General features: G+C 48.6%; 2 protein-coding genes across 2 annotated transcripts; one reads left to right on the top strand and one right to left on the bottom strand.

Annotated features, from left to right (window-relative positions):
• Positions 1 to 860: 860 nt before the first annotated feature.
• Positions 861 to 9,260, bottom strand: LOC147192988 (uncharacterized). The gene is made up of 4 exons (XM_086134093.1): positions 7,019 to 9,260; positions 5,377 to 5,904; positions 4,964 to 5,205; positions 861 to 4,714 (listed from the first exon to the last, which is right to left on the bottom strand). The coding sequence occupies exons 1-4, from the start codon at positions 7,368 to 7,370 to the stop codon at positions 4,517 to 4,519; spliced, it is 1,320 nt and encodes a 439-aa protein (XP_085990219.1). The 5' UTR covers positions 7,371 to 9,260; the 3' UTR covers positions 861 to 4,516.
• Positions 9,169 to 22,916, top strand: stx1b (syntaxin 1B). The gene is made up of 10 exons (XM_086134103.1): positions 9,169 to 9,620; positions 14,226 to 14,300; positions 14,615 to 14,714; positions 16,202 to 16,276; positions 16,352 to 16,425; positions 16,715 to 16,823; positions 16,929 to 17,002; positions 17,441 to 17,578; positions 17,650 to 17,760; positions 17,994 to 22,916. Exons 1-10 carry the CDS (start codon positions 9,591 to 9,593, stop codon positions 18,072 to 18,074), a joined length of 867 nt encoding a protein of 288 aa, XP_085990229.1. The 5' UTR covers positions 9,169 to 9,590; the 3' UTR covers positions 18,075 to 22,916.
• Positions 22,917 to 22,956: the final 40 nt, after the last annotated feature.

Here is a 22,956-nt window from a genome sequence, read left to right on the forward strand (position 1 = left end):
AGGTAACCGCCACTTTCAAACCCGGATCGATAGGAGCTCATACAGTTTGAGGAAAAAAATGATATATTTTGTCAATTTTTGTATTGTGTTTTATATTGCTTATTTTTTACATGATTTAATTTACATTTTATATATTTTGTTGAGCTTTTTTATATTTTACTTATAAAATTAGTATTACCATATATTTATTATTTGGGGAGTATTTTTCAATTATATCTTAATTTTTTAAATTCTAGATTATATTGAACTTCATAATCACAAACATGAATAGATTGTGATGTCACGATGGAAGGTTTAGATGTATTACATTTATATTAATTAAAGTTTAAATTTAATGGTTCTCACATTTTTTTCACACAATATACGCCCTGCAAAAAATACTTGGCTCTCCAGGTATGCCATAATGACGAGCCTTCGGTAGTGTGCTTGGTGACTCTGGTTTTAGTTTATTTTTTTGTTCTGTTTGGTCGCTGCGGGCTACTGACTGCCCTTTACTTCATATCCCTCACAAAAGATTAAAAAGTGAAGCTTGTAAACTCATTGTACAGGTGTAGAGTGACAATAAAACACATTATGTTGTGTTCAAAGACTAGTTTGTGTCCAATCTGTGAATTGTTTTATTAGATTTTTTTTTATTAAATGGAAAAAGTAGTGATTCACCATTGTATGTATGTAATACTGTATTTTGGCTGGATGAAACACTGAAGTCCTCATTGTGAGAATGTACCACATAAACAAAAAGTACTTACAAACCACTCTCCTGTCCCTTGTTTGATCCACCTGATGTCACTGAACCTTTGCTCACATCCACCACAATTAGCCATCAGCTTCCTCACCTGAGCTTCATTAGCATGCTGCCGTGCGGCTCATTTGTCCACGTTTATTGACGTTCTTGATCAACGCTAAAACATTAAAAAGTTCACATCAATGACCAACATTCAAATACAAAAAAAAGTGTATCAAAAGTATTGCATCCAAAAAACGGACAATTTCAGCAACGTTACAAAACGTACACACTATTGATCCCATTTGTGCGCGCGCTCATGTCGACAGAGAGCATCGCTTCTTCCCTTGAGCGCCCACAAGACTGCTTCGAGTCAGCAAAAACAAATTTTTTTTGTGCGTCTAAGATGGAGTGAGAAAATGCTCGGATTTCAAGTTGGGGGGAAAAAATGAGAGCGTTGCAATAAACAGTCCATTGCTTTAAAATAAGGAGGGGAAAAAAACAATTGAAAACACATCCATTAAGATCCGGTCCCAATGTTTGTTCAGACCACGCCCACTGTCAAAACGTACAATTTGACAACATCAAATGAATATCAATGAAGCGCCCATCGACAGATCGCATGAATCCGAGCAGAACAGTGAGAAATTAGGACATGGAGACAACACGTGACATCCAGTTGCACAGTTGACATTTAAAAAAGGAGTCTCTCTCAATCTTGGCACCATGATGCCCCAGGCTAGCCAGTTTAGCTAAACCGCTCACAGACAATCCATGAAAAACATTTTTTGGCAAAGTATACCCGCATCCGTCCGTCCCCACGGGCAGGCCTCAAATATCCAAAGTCGAAAGAAACAATGGTGTCATTTTGTTTGAGTGATGGGAATCTAATTTGCAACAGCCTCTCACTCTGCACATTACGTACATTTGAGGGCTGTGCATGCGTGTTGACAATGCCCCCTGCTGATATCACTCCGCTGACCCTTTAGACTGCACCCGCTATAGCTCGTCATCTTTTCTGTCGGGCTGAATGAGTCGTCGTTACAGTAGCTAAATATAGACATGAACATTCAAGACATTAATATCTCAAAATCAAAGATTTTTCCCTGCTCGGAACTCTTTGTTCAGTACATCCCATTTTTATGCTTGTCTTTCAATGCAAAATGAAGGTCAGCCAATGACAAACCCCTGTTCATGTTTGACGTGGGATGTCAGATGAAATCAGCCAATGACAAACATCTAATGGCGGGAGCGACGAGCGCAGAGACACGCGTGGGGATCATCCGCCATTATTTGGAGGTATTAGAGTTTAAAAAAAGAAGAAAAAAAAAAGAGACAGCGAGAGTGAACCAGATCAAAGTGTTGTGCTTGTCGCGCTCACTTAGTAAATCTGCTGCAGGTTTAGACGTTTTAAACGACATTGTACGGAACCACACTATGTGAGAAATGGTGTCTACTCAGCATCCGTTGCAGCCTGTTCATCTTGGAAAGGGGGAGTGTTCCATTTCGGGCTTTCTTCCTTTTTGTTTTTAATCAGTCAAATGGCTTTTGGCGTTTTCCCTTTCCCAGTCAGGGGTTTAGATCAGGGGATGTCGCCAATCTTTATCAACCACGGGCCTGTGAAGCCCTGATGAAGTCAAGTTTATTTTTACATCCCTGAAATGGCCTGCGAGTAAACTTGACGGCGATAGTTTGCGAAAATAGAAAACGGCTCTCGTTTTAAGCCAAAACGAATCATTTCTTTTTGAATGATCCGTTCTTAGTTCAAATAACGCCTGCTTTATCTGATACATTACAGTCTGATACATACACGCATGCTTACAGTAGCTTTGCTAAGCCAGCAACAGCCTAGTTCAGGGGTGGGCAAACTTTTTGGCTCGGGGGCCGCATTGACTTTTAAAATTTGACAGAAGGGCCAGGTCAGCACGAGCTATGGTACATTAAAAAAAAAAATAAATGCATTTGTTGACAGTCCATATCAAACATCAACAGAACAAAAGCATGAAAGTACGGTATTAATGTACTTTTTTTAAATGACAAAAGTGTTGTTGATGACCTATTTTAGCCTGTGCATCGCTGCAGATGGGTTGTGATCAGACCAGTAGAAGTAGAGCGATACAGAGGTACGAGGTGGTCGAAAAGATTGCCCCCCCCCCCCCCCCGTGTTCTGCAACTTCAAGTCAATGCGCCACCTGGCGGTGAAATGCCTGTCATTACAAGTCCAATTGAAATGAATGCAATCATTCACATCGAACCTTAATTGTGGACCAACCTTCGGCGGGCCGGATTAAAAAGACCAACGGGCCGGATTCGGCCCGCGGGTCGTAGTTTGCCCACCACTGGCCTAGTTCCAACAGCACCTCCTATTCAGATGATTTCGTGCAGTTTTATTTTTGGGGGGTGGGGGAAAAAACGAGCTCATTAGGGACGAAATGAAGGACACGTTGCCTCCAACCTAGTTGAATTTGTTCAGTACTGAGACTAATATTGACACTAAGGCTGACGATAATTATCAGGCTACCCTCTCATACATTGATTAAGTGTCCCTTGAAAGACACAACTCGGCTAACGCCTCGGAAGCTCGTGAAAGAGTTGCTGTCAATCAAAAATATGACGAATTTATTCCTTTCTTCCGGCACTGCGCCTGTTGTTTGCAAACACGATGAAAAGGTCATTTTGAGGTTTTGCGCGAGCGACGACAAATCAAAACAAAAAGCAAAGAAATTCACATTGAGGACCGGCCGTCACAAGTTTGTTCTCGTCAGTTGCGTGTCGCGCCCGAGCAACGTCGGCCGTCGCCTCCAAACATGTCCCCCCGCGCAAAACAAACGAGTGGCGACCGGTCGGCTGAGGTAACAACAGGTGTGTGTGTGGAAAGCAGTCAAAAATGAGGTATGTGGCGGCGGGAGGTGCAACTGGATCGCCACGACAGGGGACGTCAAAGGAAAGCTTCACAAGTCCAACATGAGGGAAAAAAAACATGACAGCAAATGCCGAGAGACCGGCAAACGCCCGCAATGTCCCAAACGCGTCCGTCAGTGAGCCGAGCTCCTCGGCGACCTTTCGGAAAACATTCGCAAAAGATTGTCTTCATTCAAAAGTCCTCCTGCGCCTCCACGTTGTTCAAACTTGGCGAGGTCAGATGACGTGAACGTCACTTTCTGTGCGTGTGTGACAATTGGGCAGCCACTTGCTTCCTTTTTAAGGACAGGAAGTGTTCTTGATACTTTGTTGCCGTCGACTTTGGACTTGTGCGGTGACGCCCCGCTAGGCTGCCTGTTTTGAGGCAATCCTGTTCAAATGTGGTTTTTTTTTCTCTTTACAGTTTCCAAATGACTTAGGAGTGAGCAAATGCAGTCGTTGCGTTGGGAATCATTCATCATTTCCAACCCGCAATTGCCTTGAGATACAAGTTCAATTCCCTCCTTGCCTGTTTTTGTCACTCATATCTCAAATCATATTGACCCAATGTGTCTTTGAATAAGATTTGGTGTGTTTGAACAAGTTTATTTGCTTCAAGTGGTGTGTGAGGAGTAAAGTGATTAAAAAGTACAAAAAGTGAGGTCTCCCTCTATACTGCGAATATTGTGGAATGGATCCCCTGCACTAAATGCGGGTTGTGACTCTACTTGTGATCGATTTGACGATTGGAGTAAACATGGTCATCTTCGTGATGAAGTCTCCTTTTTTTTTTGGCACGTTTCATATTTATCACAAAGATCTGCGTGTGTGGACATGGGTACCGTTGCTGATGGCTTGCCCGGTAGCAGCGGGGGAGGGGGGGGGGCGGTCTCACGACCGGTGTTTGGCTTGCAGGTGACTGCGGAGGCGGCCGGCCGAGGGGAACCTCTTGCCGCAGAGTGAACAACAAGATGACGTGACGCCGACGTTGGCATCGGCGTGAATCTGCCGATGAGCTTTGAGCAGCAACACGCGGCTGAACCTGCGGCCGCAATCCTCGCACTCGGACCAAACCTTACGTCGCTTCTTCTGCACACACACACACACACACACACCAAGTACCAAATATGTTTACGTCATCTGTGGGCTGTTCAGTTATTTATTTTAAATGCATTTATTTATTCTTCCATTTCCAACTGTCCATTTAAAAAAATTTTGGAAATCACCAATGGGGAGTCAGGCATTCTTTCATATTACGACGAAAATGGAAAGAATGCATGTCATTCAAATGGCATCATGCATTTATCTTGCATCTGACTGTCGTCATGGCAACAGTACCTTCCTCCCTTTCTCCTCCTCTTCTTCCTCTTCTTCTTCCCCCTGGTCGTGCTTGTCCTCTTCCTCCTCCTCCTTCTGCTGCTCCTCCTCCTCCTCCTGTTGCTGCTCGGCGCCCTGGCCGGTGGGCATAACCCTGGCATCCTGCGCTTTCTTGTGTGTGGCGCCCGCGTGGTCGTCCGGGAGCTGCGACGCGGTCAGTAGACGCTGCAACATGGAGGCTGACGAGTGAATGCCCCAACTTCCTGTTTGGAGGAAGCAAGCCATTGTAAGCCCAATGAATCAAATTTGAATCGTGAGCACGATTTTGGCTCCCACGATTAAATGAACCTGATCATTGATAAGCTTTCTTTCAAGAACTTTCTCAAGCAGTTGTCAGCCATTCAATTTCAAGTTGCATTTTTGTCTACACTCACCTGAAGGGGTCAGTGGCGGAGGAGCGGGTGCGGGCACGGCATCCCGATCAGGGCAGAGGACATCCATGTCCTCCAAAGGCGTCCATCGGGGGTCCTGCAGACGGGGCGACTCAAGGGTCAGCGCCATAACGGGAGGTAGTGGCGGGTCAGGGCCCTCACTTGAGCCGCGCCCACCCGCCCCACCTCCTCCCACCGAGCCTTTCGGCTTCCAGATATCTCCGCACCACTCGTGCCCGAACGCCACCGCGTTTGCCTTGTCCTCTGTTCCGCCAGCGCCACCCGTCTCCTCGGCCGGCTCCGGGCAGGTGTCTTTGGGGGCAGCCTCGGAGCCGCCGGGTGAGCCCGGGTTGTCTCGGGCCTCCCGCCGCGCGGAGCCCCGTCTGCAGTCCAGCCGGGCCTGCAGCGTCTGCCTCTCGCACTCCTTCTGCGTGATCTCCAGCAGAAGGTCGTCAAACGATGCTTCCACCATTTTCTTCAGCTGGTACAGGGCCGAGTGCAGGACGCGCTCCATCACGGACTTCAGCTGCTCTACAACCCCCCAAAAAAACAACAACCCTGGTTGAAGGGTTTCTCATAAAATCACAACAGTTTTCGCTCAGCATTAATATGACTGGCACCTTGACAAGTGGCCGCCATTTTGTGGAATTTTCTTTAAAAAAAAAAACACCCCCACACACACACAGAATGAGCATCTCTGAAATCCTCCGTAACAAATCGATACCGGTAAAATCAATTGGCTGCTGAAGTACATGAGCTCGTCTTTTTCCACCAATAAGGTTCCATGAGGACTTTTTTTAACGTTCACGCAGAACACTGTACAAGTCTTCCACATGGGATACACTGGCGGTCCCTCCATTTAAGAGGAGCCTCCCCAATGCTCGAGCCTTGCGCATCAACGCGCCTTTATGAGGAATGAGATGCTCCTTAACTTCCCGGTGGATTTCCATGTTTTCAGATTCAAGGAACTTTGCCATGAAGACGCTTGAGATGGGCCGACTGTGCCTGTTACTTGAACTATTTGATTATGGCAGAAATTCAGGTGGCCAATCAAAATACATCTTGTGATCACATGATTTCAAAATGGTGGCCCCCAGCAGCAACTACATGTTTGAGTATAAAACAGATCATTTATTGAGTGACTAGGCAAAACACTATGGAAATGATTACGTTCTCGGCTTTATCTAACCGCCAATTCAACTGAGCTGTCAACATTGGCTGACTTTGTAAAGTAATTTGCAGCCATGTTGCTGGCGTAAGCTGTGAACACTAGCAGGTGCAAAGCCACAAAATCACAAAATGGTTTTGACAGTTTAAGTGGAATGAAGGGCGAGTGAGAGACGACCAAAACAAGAACACTTTTGACCCTTGATCTATGTTTTTTAACACAGCAGTGACGCGGGGGCACGACCCGCCCCCTGCCACGTTCCCGCCACACCCCCCACCCGCCGAGCACGTGATGCCTCACCATCATTTGACATACTCGTTAAAATGATTGCTTTTCTTCCCTCGTCGCATATAGTACGTCTGTCAATCACCCCTGAGCCCGATGACGTTTCACGATGGTTTACGTAACGCGCTGGCTGGCTTGCGTGTTGTGCTACGTTGTGTTGTGTTGTTGTGTAACGGCCGACCGCCCACCTACCCACGACTCGGCCCCTCTGCTCCAGGCGGCGACTGTCGGTGGGTCCGCGAGGCTTGGCCGGCTGCTCGGGTTTCTTCCTGACCCCGTCCAAGCCGTCGTCCCCGGCGGCCGCCGCCTGGTTCTCCCGGTGCTCCTCGGCGCCCCCCTTGTTATGTCCGTGGTGGCTTTCCCACGCCTGCAAGCGCAGCCGCAGCCGGCGGTTCTCCTGCTCCTGGGCGGCGGCCTCGAGGAGCAGCGCGTTGAGGCTGGAGCCCACCGTCGAGCTGATCTCGTGGACGGCCAGCTGGACCACCTGCTCCAGGACGGACTCGAGCTGGCCCTGGAAGAACGGAATGTACACGGCTCCGTTCATGCTAGCGGCTCATGTCGAGGGCCGCCGCCTCCTCCACCGCCGCCGCCTGGCCAAAGTGAGGGTGGGTCGCGTACGTAGGGACCAGCTCGCTCGCGTGCTCGCTTGGTCTCTGAGGCCGACTGGATGCTCTCCTCTGTCGGCGTCCTCTGGCACAACTCTCCCGCCTCCCTCGCGTTCCCTCCGGATCTACCGTAATGATCCGAAGAGTTACGCGGCGGCCTTTGCCGCCCACACGTGCGGACGCCATTTTGTTGTGGGATGGCGGTTTGGTCGAAGGCCAGGCGCGTCCTCATGACAGGTGGCAGCCGATTGGCGCGGACGCATAAACTAGTTGATTTCATGTGCATATGAAAGTCTGACGAACGCTAAGCTGAGCTCCAGTTCAGGCGCTATACACAGATATCCCTCCGCCACCCCAAGAAAAACACTCACAAAAATATCCGCTCTTTTTGTGCATGCTTTACGGTACTTTCTGAACAGCGGCGTCATGACGTCACACGCTAGCTTTTTTTTCCAACGGAAAACTTTATTGAGCCTGTGTTGCTTTTACATTGTGTAATTCTGAATTTATGTCAAGGGATTGCCACTAAATAAACCCAATAATATAAATCATTTCAAATTTAAATTGATAAGTACAACAGGTTCCTAAAACACAGTATTAAACAAATCAGAAGTATTGGTCAGAACACTTCCATCAGACTGAGATGTGCTACATCCCAGAGAAGTGACCACCATTTCTGGTTGTTGTTGATAAATGGCTTTTGCTTTGCATAGTTGAGTTTTAAGTTGCACTTACGAATGTAGGTCCAAACTGTATTTATTGACACTGGTTTTCTTCAGTGTTCCAGAGCCCATGTGCTGATACCCTTCACACGTTAATGTCGGTCTTTGATGCAGTGCCGCCTGAGGGATCGAAGGTCATGGGCATTCAATTTTGGTTTTTGGCCTTGACTGTGATTTCTCCAGATTCTCTGAACCTTTTGATGAAATTATGGACCGTCAATGATGAAATCCCTTTGTATGTTGAGGGACATTAACCTGAAACTGTTCGTCCATTTTCTCATGCAGTTGTTCACAGAGGTGATCATGACACCCACCTGTTCCTAGTTAGCCTGTTCACCTGTGGGATTTTCAAACAGGTGTTTCATGAGCATTCCTCAACTTTCTCCGTTTTTCCCAGCTTATGTGGAACGTGTTGCAGCCATAAAATGTCATCCATCCATCCATTTTCAACACCGCTTGTCCTGAAGAGGGTCGCAGGGAGTTGCTGGAGCCTATCCCAGGTGACTTTGGGCAGAAGGCAGACTACAGCCTGAATTGGTCACCAGTCAGTCGCAGGGCACATACAGAGACAAATGACCATTCACACCCACATTCACTGAGTGGGAACTGATAACATGCTGCCCGAACACAAGTCCGGCGTGCGGGCCCCTCCACCATCAGCGACACGCCACATTTAAAAAATAATAAATGACCATCAGTTTGAACATTCAATATCTTGTTTTTCCAGTGTATTCAATTAAATACAGTCTGAACATGATTTGCAAACTGTTGAATTCTGTTTTTAATTTCTGTTTAACACAACGTCCCAACTTGACTGGAATTGGTGTTGGTATGACTCGATTGGCGCGAATCGCAGACGTTTGTCAGGGCAGCAGAGTATCGGCATCATGTGCGGACACACCTGAAAAGTTCTCCTTATGGCCGCATGGGGGCAGTGGCGTTGCTGTCGGGTCTTTTGGGCGCGTGCGCAGTGGGCACCTCCCCTCCGCAACCCTCGCCCCTCCCCCTCTTTTTCTGCAGCATCAGTACCACTTTCTCTTCTTCCTCCCTCTCTCTCTCTCTCCTCCTCCTCGCCGCCCCTCCCCCAGTCGCTCGTCCCGCTGCTGCGTTGCGGCCCACACTGTGACCGCACCGAGGAGGAAGAGGAGGACGAGGAGGAAGAGACCGCCGGGGGGGCAGCTGTGTTCCAAACCACACGAGGGGGGCCGCCAAAAAGAACAAGCGGACAAACAAGACGCCTCTCTCGCTCTTCCTCTCACTCTACTCTTCATTAGCGACATATCGCAAAGGGGGAATTTTGCGGCGGGAAAACGACGACAGAGACCCCGACCCCCACCTCCCTCCCATCCCGGACGAGCCGTGTAATATTGTTCATCTTCGAGACCCCCTCCCCCCCCCGGCCCCCGGACCAGCCGCGTACGTGGTCGTCGAGCAGCCATGAAGGATCGTACAGCGGAACTGCGGAGCGTAAGCTGACATTTTCTCCATCTCTTTCCTCTTCTACCTCCTCGTGCGGCCTCCGTGCGTGCGCGCGCGGGCGGGCGGCCGGGCTGGCGCGCGTGTACATGCAAAGAGATGAAGACGTGCCGCCGTCACGTGATTGATAGTCCCCCGCGTGTGCGTGAGCGAGGCGCGTCCGTGACATTTTGCCGTTTTTCGCGGGCTTCGACGCAGAGGCCTCGGGCGCGCGCACGAGGAGGCCAAAGAGATGGGCTCCTCGTGCGCGCGCGCGATGACCTGCTGGAGGAGAAGAAATTGCAGAGATTTTTTTTTTTTTTTTTAAACCAGCACCCCTCCAAAACACCCCCGCCACCCCCAAGCCATTCAAGCCACGTCAGTGGGTCATGGTGGCCTTGGGGTAGGTCTCATTCTTCCAGCCTCACCCATTTGAGGAGCTGCCACGCGCACGCAAGCTTCCTTCTTTCCACCATTGAACAGCTGATGCTTCCTGCGGGCGGGGGAAATGGGGGGGGGGGGGGGGGAACACGCTGCAGCACCTATAAACTATCCATCTATCCATCAGTCCGTCTGTCCAGCCTTCTGTCTATCCACCTATATCCATCCGTCCATCCATCTATCCGCATGTATGCGAGGCACAGGTGTGCAAAATGAAGGTGGCGGGTCTGCATGGGGCCAGCTGCATCATTTGTGTGTGTGTGTGTGTGAACTTCCTGTTTCTTGCGAAATTGCATATCAATCGGATGAGGACGGCTGGACGTTTGTCAAAGGTGATCCACTCATTCCATGTGAGAATATGAAATTGATCCCGTTTGGACGTTTTGACAGCACCTTGCCTTCATTCCTTTGTGCACTCGAGCTCGGAAAGGCAAACATGGAGCGAGTCCACGATTCCACTTGTCAGAAGTGCGGTGCGGCTGCGTTCTTGAAGCGGATCCCCGCTGAAAGTAACAGCAACACGAGCGTTGTTCCCATGGCACAAAGGCGAGCGTGTATCGCTTGAGTGAGGAGCTTGGCTTATTGTTGCGCTTGCATCTGCAGAGTTGGAAGGGAAAGCCAAGGAAATTATGCAAGTCCCGTTTCTGATGATACTGTCTCTGTCCTTCTTATGCTTGACGCATGAAGCCAATTTCGGGTCGCCACCGTTTGCGACAGTCAGTAAGGGTTCCCTTCTTATGAATTCCTTGAATTTTGAAATCATCAATAACTTTTGGGAAAAAGGATTTGAAGCGTGGCTGCTTGAGCTCTTCCCATGCCCATGTCAGTCCCCAGATCTCAAGCCCATTGAAAAGCTGCAGAGGGGGCTCCAAATGAGAGAAGTCAGGTGGCTGGCAAAGCCAAAGGATTCAGTGACCCTCTTCCTGTATTTTCTCATTGTGTGAAACATGCAAGCACAAGATGAGCTGCTCTCTTGGTGCCAAAAGAGGCGTGCACAAAGTTGTCACATCAGGGTTGCCACAGCATTTGATGTCCAAGAATTATTTATTTTTCGTGTAGCATTTTTTCCCCCCGCTGTATCGATGTTTCTAGGTTGGATCTTGCTTTTTTTTTTTTTTTGGTCCGACATGATTTAGACGATAAGTGAATTTATTAGAAGCTTAAGATCCCCTCTGAACCGGGGCTGCCAATCATTCTGGAGGCCCGTGCACGTGCTAAGAATGACAGGGGTGATTGCCATGTTTTCCTCGAGTGGCGACCAGACAACCAGTGCCTTTTGACTCATGGCCAGCACACAATCCCAAAAGCAAACGCCTCCAGGACAAAACGCCTCCGCACAATACAGTTGCGACATACTACTTTGTCAAGTCATCTTTTCCCATTGAAATGAGTGCAAATGCAATTGATCCATTCCACCACCACCCCAAAAAAGATCACAATTATATATTTTTTCTGTCATATTGCATGAAAACACATTTGCTCCCCAAACCTACAGAGACACAAAAAAACAACTGTACCTTCCATGTTGTCCTTCCTTCCTTCTGCTTCGGTGGTGTATGTTGGGGCGGTTACGAAACCACCTAAATGGCGCTTTAGCTCCCCCAACTGGCCAACTTGTACTTCCACTCCAAGGAAACCAATGTGAATTCAATTCCCCAATATCTTTCCCAATATCCCCAATACCCTTCAAAAGTACCTAGTACCTAGTACCTTGAAATAAGGCCGGCATAAGCAATCCCGAGTTTCAACAGCAAAATGTTCAAGCAAATCACATCATCACAAATGTCCACTAGCTCCGTGCTAACAGGTAATGGAAAATATCATATATCGGCTAACAGACATTAGCATAGATGTTACGGTAATTCCCAGTAGTCTCCCAAAATTATTTTTCATTTGACCCCAAAGGCAACTACACTGTCCTCTACCAACGAATTGTCTCTGTAGTGATTCAGGATGATTCGATTCATAATTTCAGATCAACACTCAATTACATTATACAGTATTTCACAATATAAAAATCCTGATATACTGATTTGGGCGGATTCGATGAGTCATTTCAACTTTAGCATCAACTATATAAAATTCTGTATATAGTGAGTCAGGCGGGGGTTAGCAGTCATGGCAGCCGCTGCGCTCGCAATCATCACTACAAAGGGATTTTCAGCGGACATTTTCGGAACTATCTGGGGCTGCTATGTCAAGTCATTTGTAGTTAGTCACACTTTGTGCGCACACGAGTGTGCCTGTATGTGTCTCTAACCCGAAGCCATGTGTGCGCGTGTGTCCTTGTGAATGCACATTTTCGTTCCCAGAGGTCAAAGGCTGGAGGTGAACCTTGATGTTGTTGCATTCACGGTGTATATTTTTCAAGACGGTGGCCGAAGCATCGCTAACGGCGAGTGGCTAACATTTGATGGCTACACCGGGGGTGTCCAACTCCGGTTTAAGGGGCGGGCCACGTCATAGTTAGGGTGTCCCGCAGGGGGCCGTTATGACTGTGAACCCATATAAACACCTTAAATGATCACAACAAATTGATGGACAACGATTTTTAAACTCAAAAGACAGAAAATGATTGAAGGAGCAAGGGTTTTGTCAACCGCCAGTCTTAGTGTTGATTAAAGTGAAGATAGTTTCCATGAAGCATCAAGTCTATTCACAAGTTTTGCCTTCCTGGGCCACGTTAATAATGTCGTGGGCCAAAACTGGTCCCTGCACTGCCAGTTTGACACCAACCCCTGAAGACACAAAGCCCAGAAGGCAGCTCACACAGTGGCAAATTATAAATCAAAAAATACCCCCATTTTGTAATAAAAAATACATTTAATTTGGAAAAAGCATTACATTTACTCATATTTTTGTTTGTTTGTTGATTAATTACTTACTGAGAGGAATACAAAGTAATTCATGAATACAATGAATAGCCAAATGATTGCCACAAATATTCCTTCATAAATTCTCGGTGGGGCGGATTAAAGGATGGAGAAGCCCGCCCCCTCCCGCTGTCAGTGGCCTGGAGTCTGTACTTTGCCCCCTGCCCTCTCCCCCTCCCTACACCCCTTCCTTGGTAGAGTGAAGGAAAGAAGAAAGTAAAAAGCGCGATGTGGAGAAGTGCTGTGTTTTCCAAGAGAGGGAGTAGACATTTTGTAGCAGCAACCCAGCCTCCTGTAAATGCAGCTGACTCCATCCGAGCATCCTGCCTTCCCCTCCCCCCACGTCCTCCCCTTCCCACTTTCACTCTCTGACCCCTGCTCCACCCCTCCCTATCCCACTTCGCTTCTCATCATACAGTACAGACCACATCACATTTATTTGCACTGCTCGGCGTGTGCGTGCCTGTGTGTCCAGCGTTCTGTGTGGTTTTGTGTCGTGAGTGGGTTTGACATGAAGTTGTGCACACAGGAAGTTTACAAGTTACCATGGTAACAGTCACAAAGTGCATCTGCTTCCAGAAGCTTTTATTGTGAAGGGCATTCTGGACCTTCACATCACATCATTGTGTGTGTGCGTGCGTGCGCTTATCAGCTGGGCCAGACTTGCTGGCCATGTTTGCTCCCGGGGGCGTGTCTTTGTGCAGTGGTCCCCAATCACCGGTCTGTGGCCCGGTACTGCTTCGTTTTTTTATTTATTGATTTATTTTTAGTCATTGATGACCTTCTAAAGGGCAATATACATTTCGGCTGTGTTATTATATGATGGAGGATTGTGACAGTACAGTGAGCAGCGGTGAGCATATTTACTTGACCGGACACGGCGGCGGACACGTGTGTGACAGCAGCAAGTTGAAGCCGTACACAAAATGTAAGAAGAAGATGCTTTACAGTGGCAATTCAGAAAAAAAAAAAAAAAAAAAAGTGAAGTCGCAACGTGTAATGTGTGCAGCGGTGTGACATTGTCGGGTGCTTTGTACAACGGGTGTGTGTGATGTTGTGTGACACTGCGTTTGGCTGTGTGACATTGGATGGGCCCCGTCTGGGGTTGTGTGTCACTGCGTGACGCTTCGTAATGTGTATGGCAGTGCGCCATTGCACGTGGGTGTGCGAGATTGTGTCGTGTTGCGTGCGTGCCGTTGTGTGACAAGCATGTGGATACGGTTGCTACCATGTGACATTGCGCGACGTGGGATTTTACGTGACGCCGGGTGCCGTCGTGTGACTGTGTGCGCTTGTACTGCAGGCTAAGGACAGTGATGATGATGAAGAGGTGGTGCAGGTGGATCGAGACCACTTCATGGACGAGTTCTTTGAGCAGGTAACGTATGTCTCACAAACGAACACAAGTGCACATGGACATGTGTACGCACGCATGCTTATTATACACACCCATGCACACACTCAAGCCAATACGCACATATGATGCACACACACACACACATGCAAACACACTTGCAAATACGTAGATACTCACACGTACACAAACACACACACGTACGACACAAGCAAACATATGCACATGTAACACGTTCACACATGTACAGAAACGTATCCATCTAGTGTTAGCGTGTTGTGAGAGGAAGTGTGTGTGTGTGTGTGTGTGTGTGTGTGTGTGCGTGTGTGTGTATGAAGGTGGAGGAGATACGCGGCTGCATCGAGAAGTTGTCCGAGGATGTGGAGCAGGTGAAGAAGCAGCACAGCGCCATCTTGGCAGCACCCAACCCGGACGAAAGTAAGCTAATTGTAATCTTCGTTAGCATGGCGGTACAGGATTCAAGCTAGCGAGTGTTCATTTGCATTAGTGTTAGCGTCACTCCCGTGGGAAACAAGATGAACGTCGGACCACTTTGGAACATCTTCGTCCCACTCGGTCATGCCATTAGAATCGGAAAGTTGCTTTCTATCAGACGTTAGCTTCTTAAAGGCATTTTCGGGATCCTTTACACTTCATTGACGTGCGTACATATTAATGTAACGCGTCATTCTTTCAGCATCAACAATGCAGGCATCATCTACGTTTACAAAACTGAAAATGGGTTTCCACATCATCGAATGCCCAGAGATGTTGCGGAAAGTGCTCGAGAGACTCCTGACATTGTCCGTGAATCTGCAAGGTTTTTTTGAGTGACAGTTGTTGTCGTTATATTTGACTTTAATTGAATCGCAGTTAGGACATGAAGAACAGAGTGGACATTTGTGCTGATACTAGTCATGCAGCCACACAGAGGCTTTATTTCTTGAGCACGGCAATGACTTGACACCATCGTTAGTTGACGTCTCCATGAAGTGAGGAGCATTGCCTCCTATCCCTAAAATTTGACCTCCGATTGCCGAGCTACTCCGGCGATAAAACGAACCCCTACATACACGCCGGACCATATTTACTTTACTTTACTTACTTACTTTACTTTGAGAGCGCTAGCTTACTTGCGCTACGCTCTCTAAGCAGGGGAGGCGCAGTGCTCGTTAACTCATTCAGTACCAGCCAATTCTGGAACAAGTCTGAAAAGACGTTTAAAAACGTCTTTGGGAGTGAATGAGTTAATTGGACGCTTATAAGTTGAGTGGCGTTAAGGCGAATTTTTGCGTTCATTTCGTCAGCCCTGCGATACATGCATTTGAATATAGCGGACTACATAGCGGACTCGTGACTACGTAGCGGACTAGATTGGGATTTTGATACGGTGCACTGCAGAGTTGCCTCATGAGTCAAGTGTCAAAACAGTTTTGGAGCGCCGTGCCGACGGACGTCATTGCCCGACGCAGAATTTCACCATTTCCGCATCAGCGTCACCAACTTTGATGTCCACATGTGATCAGTGCTGATTGATTTAGTTTTTTTTTTTTCCCCTTGTTTGTCAATCCCTCCCTTGCTTCCTGTCAGCCATGTTTGCGTTTGCATGTTGCATGCCGACCTCGCCAGTCGTCTGCGTCCGGCGCTTCCACTCGCTTAATCGCACGTGAGTTTTGTCTGGCCAAACCTCGCCTGTGACTAACATGACCTTTGACCCCCTTCCAACGACCTTTGAGGCGATGCATGATGGGAAAGGTGGTTCCTGTGGCAACATAACATCTTCACATCCACACTCTCGTACGAGCCAACGCACGCGTGCACACACAAACACAGACACACATACACACACACACACACTAGTTGGCATGTTGCTAATGGGAGTGCCAACAGGAATGAGCCGCAGCGTGTTGTCATGTGACCCACAGAGACCAAACAGGAGTTGGAGGATCTGACGGCCGACATCAAGAAGACCGCCAATAAAGTTCGTTCAAAATTAAAAGGTAAACTATGGCCAGGAAGTGAGGCACTCTTTGGCTTTTCACAATAAAAGTGCTGGCCCATGTGTCTCCCTGCAGCAATCGAGCAGAGCATCGAGCAGGAAGAAGGTCTCAACAGATCCTCGGCGGACCTCAGGATCCGTAAGACGCAGGTGAGGCACCTTATGCCAGCGGGGGAATGGTCAGGGACAGCAAAGCTTTCATCAGTTCAAGCAACAACGCTACCATAGGACTAGACGAGCATATTTATGCCCGAAGATGGACACAGGCCCCAACCACACGTGGGATCGTGCTTTAGGAATGCAAAAAAGATTTAAAAGAGGGGCATCAAAATGTTGGTCCCCACTGGAGGCTCACATCGTAACTGTCGCAAAAAAAAAAAAACACAGCCTCCACCGCGTTACAGCCGTTGTGAAGTTGTTTTCCGGTGTCGTCCCGCAGCACTCGACACTGTCCCGCAAGTTTGTGGAGGTGATGACCGAGTACAACACCACACAGTCCAAATATCGAGACCGCTGCAAGGACCGCATCCAGAGGCAGCTGGAGATCAGTATGTGGCGCATGTGTCTCTCACACACACACAAGAAAGACAACAACTTGTGTGTGCTAACAACTCTGTGTGTGTGTGTGTGTGTGTGTGTGCGCGCGCGCGCAGCCGGAAGAACCACGACCAACGAGGAGCTGGAAGACATGTTGGAGAGTGGCAAGCTGGCCATCTTCACCGATGATGTAAGCACCGCACCTGAGCTAGCCAACATGGCCACCGGCCAAGATGGTCGCCGGCCAAGATGGCCGCCGTCTGGCGGGTGCGCTGACACATCAAGTGAACACGGCCTCTGTCACATGACCTCTGTCAAATGGTGCCGCCCGCCAGAGCTTTTAATTTGAAGGGGGAGGGGGGGGACGCTTGGTGTTGTCCCGCCCCCTTCATCTTAGCAGCTCTCCAAGGCCAGGTTACGTCACCTCTGTAAATGACTTCTCAGAGACCTGTCGATGACAAAGATCGCCACTAACTACCTCTTCTGGACCTGTCAATGACTTGTCACAAACCTGTCACCGACTTGTCACGGCCCGCCCAATGACTTGATGCTGACCCATCAATGACTTGTCACAGACGTGCCAGTGACTTGTGAATGAGCTGTTCCCGACTTGTCAATGACTTGTCAGATCAAGATGGATTCCCAGATGACCAAACAGGCCCTGAACGAGATTGAGACCCGGCACACCGAGATCATCAAGTTGGAGAACAGCATCCGGGAGCTTCATGACATGTTTGTGGACATGGCCATGCTGGTGGAGAGTCAGGTATGCAGTTCGGCGCCGCAGCATCCAAGTATTCGACCCACTGGGCTCACTTGTGCGGTGCTGGTTTTCAGGGCGAGATGATCGACAGAATCGAATACAACGTGGAGCACTCTGTCGACTACGTGGAGCGAGCCGTCTCCGACACCAAGAAGGCCGTCAAGTATCAGAGCCAAGCTCGCAAGGTAAACCAAACCATCATCAAAACTGGTACCAGTACTAAAACTGGATTTTAGAATCACAAATAGAACGGCAATCATACCCAGAACCTTGCACCCCTACCCTCAATCTAACTTCACCCACAGTCAAAACAATTCCAGATGAGTGAGCATTTACTAATGTACAGATTTATATTGGGTTAGCTCTGTTGCTATGCTAACACATTTTAATAACCTCTTAAATAATTGTCCTCCCTCAGAAAAAAATCATGATAATCATCTGCTGCGTAATCCTGGGCGTGGTCCTGGCGTCCACCATCGGCGGGACTTTGGGCTTCTGAGCTTCCGGGACGCCCGTCGCCATGACGATGCCCGTCGCCGTGACGACGGCCATCACCGCCGCCGCGACGACGGCCATCGCCGCCATGACGACCGCCTGCGGCAGACCGACGGGAGCTGGAGAAGAAAAAGCCCAAAAACTTGAACCACAAATGCAAGAAGATAACCAATCAGCAAACGGGACACACTTGGGGTGGGCCGAGGTCCCAAATTCCCACCAAAAGCAACACCCTCAAATGCACCACGCTGTCAGTGTAGAGCGCGTAAACCAGCTCGCCAGCCGCCCACATTTTACTTTGCTTCTTTCTTCTTTGGAGCGTCGCTTTCCTTTTTTTTTGTTTGTTTTTTTTTTTTTGTTTTGGAGTTTTTTTTTGTTTTTTTTTTGACGGAACGGTGATGGCGACAGCGACGGTGGGCGTCACCTGCCAGGGAAAGTCCACCGGTGCCGTCCCGCACATATAGTCCTCCACGCTCCGAGCCCGCCCCCAGACAAACCTGCACAATGGCTGTGTTCCGAATCCCTCCCTAGTCACTACATAGCACAAGCTATCGTGAATGAAGGGCCAGTGATTAGCAAGCATGCTATCATTACTTTAGCCATTTGACATTCACCATTTTTTTTTCTGAACCTGTCCTCCGATGTTCACTGAAAAACTCACACTCGGGCCAAAAGGAGTACAGTATTGCTTTGGCGCCATCTGTTAGTACCTTGGTGCTGAAGTGAGTTGAGGAGCTTTATTTTGACAAATGTAGCCCATTGCCGCCATCTTTTGGCATCCGCAATATATTATAAAGTTACGTTAAATCATAGATTTGTTAATTGTGGTGTGAAATTATCCTCAATATAAGTAGAGCAATTCGTTTAGTCAACTACTCCATTTAAAACAAAAGAAAGTTACTCTATTTTATTTAGTTGATCATAATTCATTACAAAAGGTGACATCGATCTCGTAATAACATCATTACATCGGGAATCATTTCCTACATCCGAGTCACGACAAAGGGATTTCTAGTGGACATTTTAGGAACTACCGAGATCCCCAATATCGAAATCCTAATATGATGGAGCAGCGAATGAGTGACGGATTCCCAACACAGCCAAAGCATCCCGCGGGTCCTTCTTGACTCTGAGACCACCCATCATTGGTCACTCATGTCAGTCAGCGCTCCACCCACGTTCACCCGATTGATTGGAACGAAATCCAGTGTTTATGTGACGGGGAGGGGGGGCGGGGGGGTCATTTGAAGGTGGCAAGTTTTCACGGTAACACACCAAGCAAAGAGTAGGGAGGAGGAGAGGCCTCAGGCGGGGCGGAGTCAATGGCGGGGTGGTCAATCTATGCAGTTTAGATAACAAGCGTGGCCGGCCCCGCCCTTTGACCACAGCCCCGCCCACCTAAGTCTTGCAGCCATGTTTTGTGGCACTTGGTGCTCGTTTTACATGACTGCCTCTTGTCACTTTCTGTTGACGTCACTTCCTGTTGACATCGCCTGAGCCGTCTTTGTCGCTGCCTTTTCGACGAGTGCAACAAAGTTGCCCAGTGTGCTAGCTCTGCTCTAGCCTAGCCTTAGCATTAGCATAGCTTATGTTATAAAAGATTCCAGACAGAGAAGGAAAAAGCCCACAATCCATCTTAAGATGTTTCGCAGCAGGAAGCTACCGTCCTTCTTCAGTAGTCGAGTGAACTAAGGTGAAGCCGCACATGAGACTTAAGGTCACTTTGCCCCATAGTGCAACGATAAGAAAACACAGTGAACTTCCTCTTAAGGAATATAACGTGTTTGCGGCCTTGTTATGTTTCTTTTTATTCGCTCCAAACGGGGTGTTTGAATTCACAACATACAAGCTTGGCACCATTAGCTTTGTTAGCATAGCGCATGTCTAATTGTTGTGGTTCTGTGATGCTAAGGCCCGCCTGCCGCCGCTAGCAATGCTAACTAGCCTAACAAGCACCGTAATGCCACAAACGGCACTCGGCGTTCAAGCAATAACGTCAGCTAGCGATCGCTCCCTCGTTGCATCAGCATTGGCATCGCAAGCCATGCTACCACTAGCACGGATCGCAGCGGCTCGGACGGCAACAGGAAGTGGGAGACAGCGCCTTTGTTCAGTTTCTGCATGTTGTGTAGCCTTTTGCGCTTTTAGCTGTGTGACGTTGTTGCGGCAAACAAAACAAAACAAAGCGTTTGTAGCCTGTTTTCTTTTCATTCCCAAAACCAAAACCGACTTGCGCGTGCACCAAAGTTTTATCGTGTTGTGTTGAAACCAAACGTGTCGGCCGCGCCTCCTCGCTCGCTTACTCTCCTCCTGTCAGGTACTCAAGTCGCTCCTTTTCCACAGTTGTCGGTCAAGTTGGTTACGCCGGGACGTCTTAGTTTGTCTGCGCCGCCATCATCGTCCCTCGACAAACGCAAACATGGCGGCACGAAGGAAGGAGAAGTGTGCTCAAAATTGACCACTCATTACCGACTCCCCAATCACTACAAAGTGATTTTCAGTGGACATTTTCGAAACACTCTATGTTCCCTCGACAAAATGGTGTGCAGTACAGGTATATTGTGATTTGGGAGTCAGGGAATGAGAGAATGACTCTGAACGTAATTGCTGTGTTCGGAACCATTTACTAATTCCAGAGGCATTTTCGGCTTAGGAACTATCTAGGTCAGGGGTCTCAAACTCAATTTATGTGGCAGCGGCTGGAGATCGAGTCTGGGTGTGTCTCGGCTGCATGAAGTATACCACGTCTCCTGTTTTAAAAAAAAAAAGGCATGACTGGGACATGGTGACAGGATATCTTGTCCTTCCATTTCAAAACGTGTTGTCATGAGCCCGAGTTATGCTGCTCATAAGTGATTGGGGTGGAGCCACACTAACATTCGACTTTGAGGCCAAGAAGGGGGCCGAAAAATCTCATCCGGCGGGCCGCAAGTTTGAGAGCCCTGATCTCGGTCCACTATTTGAAAATCTCCGCGTGGTGAGCGAGTCGGTGAGTGAATGATGCATGATGACGCAACGACGGTGTTCAGACACATTCGCTCATTCCCTACTCCTGAATGACTACAAAGGGATTTTCAGTTGACAATTTAGGAACGAATCGAGGTCCACTTGATGAAAATACCAACAGAGACTCATTGGGACTACGTGAACAATTCTGAAGACACAGCCTCAGTGGTGTCCTTGGTATTTTTGGAAAGATGACAGCGTGGATCAGGATATCCCCAGCCCTCCTTTCCTCTCTACGAGACCGCCTCCCTCCCATCCGCTCCCCAATATCACTGCTTCTCCAAAAGGTGAAAATATAAGAAGTAAAAAAAAAACATGAAAGAAATAATACTAACAGTGAAAAAAAAGCATGCAAAGCGTTGTGGAGTTTTGCATGGTGATGTTTTTGTATCCCGACCTGCCGCCATGTTGCGCACTTTACCGCTCATCGGCTCCGTCTTTGTTAGCACGTTAGCACGTCAACCAGCTTCTTTTTACATCACCCGTGGTGCCCCTCCCACTAAGCCCCCCCCCAGCCCTCCCACCTTATGACACCCCCCCTTCCCCACCCCGTGCCGGTAGAGCGACAGGAAGCACAACGATGCTCGCTTTTTTTTCCCCGCTCTGACGCTAACAAACGAAAAGGTGTGAGCGAGCGCTCCAGAGACCGGCCTGCCATTAGCTGTTAGCATGCCAACAATTTAGAGCGGCGGCGTCCTCCATGTTTGTAGTCCCGACGACGACGACGCTCTCTGTCTTCCTGAAAGCATTCCCCAAACCAAAACTACTCCTGGTCCGGTCGCCGTGACGTGATGTTCGCCATCGATCCGACCCTCCGCTTACATCCTCGTGCTCCGCCCCCTCCAAGTCAGTATTCATTTGTATTAGTGGGAGGAGTCACAAGAAGGACTTTGACTTTGTTGTTGTCGTTGTTGTTGTTCTGATCGCCATGGAGACGAGAATGTGTAATTATTGTAAATAACCATAAAAAGATGACCTGCATGTTTATCTAGAAAATTCCAGACAAAGTTGACGGCGTGCCGGATTGTCCGGTCCTCTTTAGCTGCCAGGCCGCCACCTTGGCGTCCCGGGAGAGGGGGGGGGAGAGTGGGGATGTGTGTCCTCCTTAGCCGTCTTCTTGGCGTCCCAAACCACCCAGTGGCTCCTCGGCCCAAAGTGCTTCCTCCGTTTTGGCGACTTTGTCTGTCGAATTCTCGCCGCAAGTTCCGCCAAAGAAGGACAACCGTTTGGCCCGGGGCCTCACCCGCGCTAGTTATCCGCCTTGTCGGGCCTCCTCGCCCCGGGGCCCCTCCCCATCCGCCCTTTCGGCCCCACGCAGGCAGGCCGACCTGGACAAAGTGCAATATTATTTTGGCGGCGTCAAGGCTCGGTACTAAAGAGGACAGACAGCGGGACTTCCGCTCCGCTAGCCCAACTTTGACGGGAAATGCAACTTGTGTGTTTCTTTTAGTGTGTGTTTGTGTGTGCGTAGTGTAACGTAAAAGCCATCTGTCCCGCCCTCCCAAAACACTTAAAACCCCCGTCCCTCGATTGGCAACAGCTCCCCTGCCCTGCCCCCTCCCTCCTTCGTGCTGCTGTTGGCTGTTTTGTTTCCGTTGGTGTGACGTGCCAGTATAACCCCCCTGCCCCAGCCACCCAACTCCCCGACCAGTCGCTCTCTCGCCCCCCCGCCCCCCCGTCCAGCCTCCCTCCATGGATCTTTAAGATGACAACTCTATGCAGATGCGTCTTTTCTAAATGTGTCCAACATTTTAAGTTCCAACAAACAAACAAAAAAAATATATTAAACCCTGACAGAAATATTGAAACATGAAGAAATAAAGAAGGATTGTTCAGTGTTCTTACGTCTACTTTCTGTTTCCGTCCCTGTGTGTAAATGG

This window comes from Hippocampus guttulatus, chromosome 16 (assembly GCF_054856545.1).
Source record: "Hippocampus guttulatus isolate MCC_2025c chromosome 16, RoL_Hgut_1.0, whole genome shotgun sequence".
In the NCBI taxonomy this organism is placed as follows: Eukaryota; Metazoa; Chordata; class Actinopteri; order Syngnathiformes; family Syngnathidae; genus Hippocampus; species Hippocampus guttulatus.

Coding starts and splice junctions, on each gene's coding strand:
- LOC147192988 (XM_086134093.1), bottom strand. CDS start 7,370: ATGAACGGAGCCGTGTACATTCCGTTCTTCCAGGGCCAGCTCGAGTCC. Junction 5,905..7,018: donor GCAGAGGGGCCGAGTCGTGG/GTAGGTGGGCGG, acceptor GGGGGGTTGTAG/AGCAGCTGAAGTCCGTGATG. Junction 4,715..4,963: donor AGGAGGAGAAAGGGAGGAAG/GTACTGTTGCCA, acceptor GTGTGTGTGCAG/AAGAAGCGACGTAAGGTTTG.
- stx1b (XM_086134103.1), top strand. CDS start 9,591: ATGAAGGATCGTACAGCGGAACTGCGGAGC. Junction 14,715..16,201: donor AGCACCCAACCCGGACGAAA/GTAAGCTAATTG, acceptor TGTGACCCACAG/AGACCAAACAGGAGTTGGAG. Junction 17,003..17,440: donor TGGCCATCTTCACCGATGAT/GTAAGCACCGCA, acceptor ATGACTTGTCAG/ATCAAGATGGATTCCCAGAT.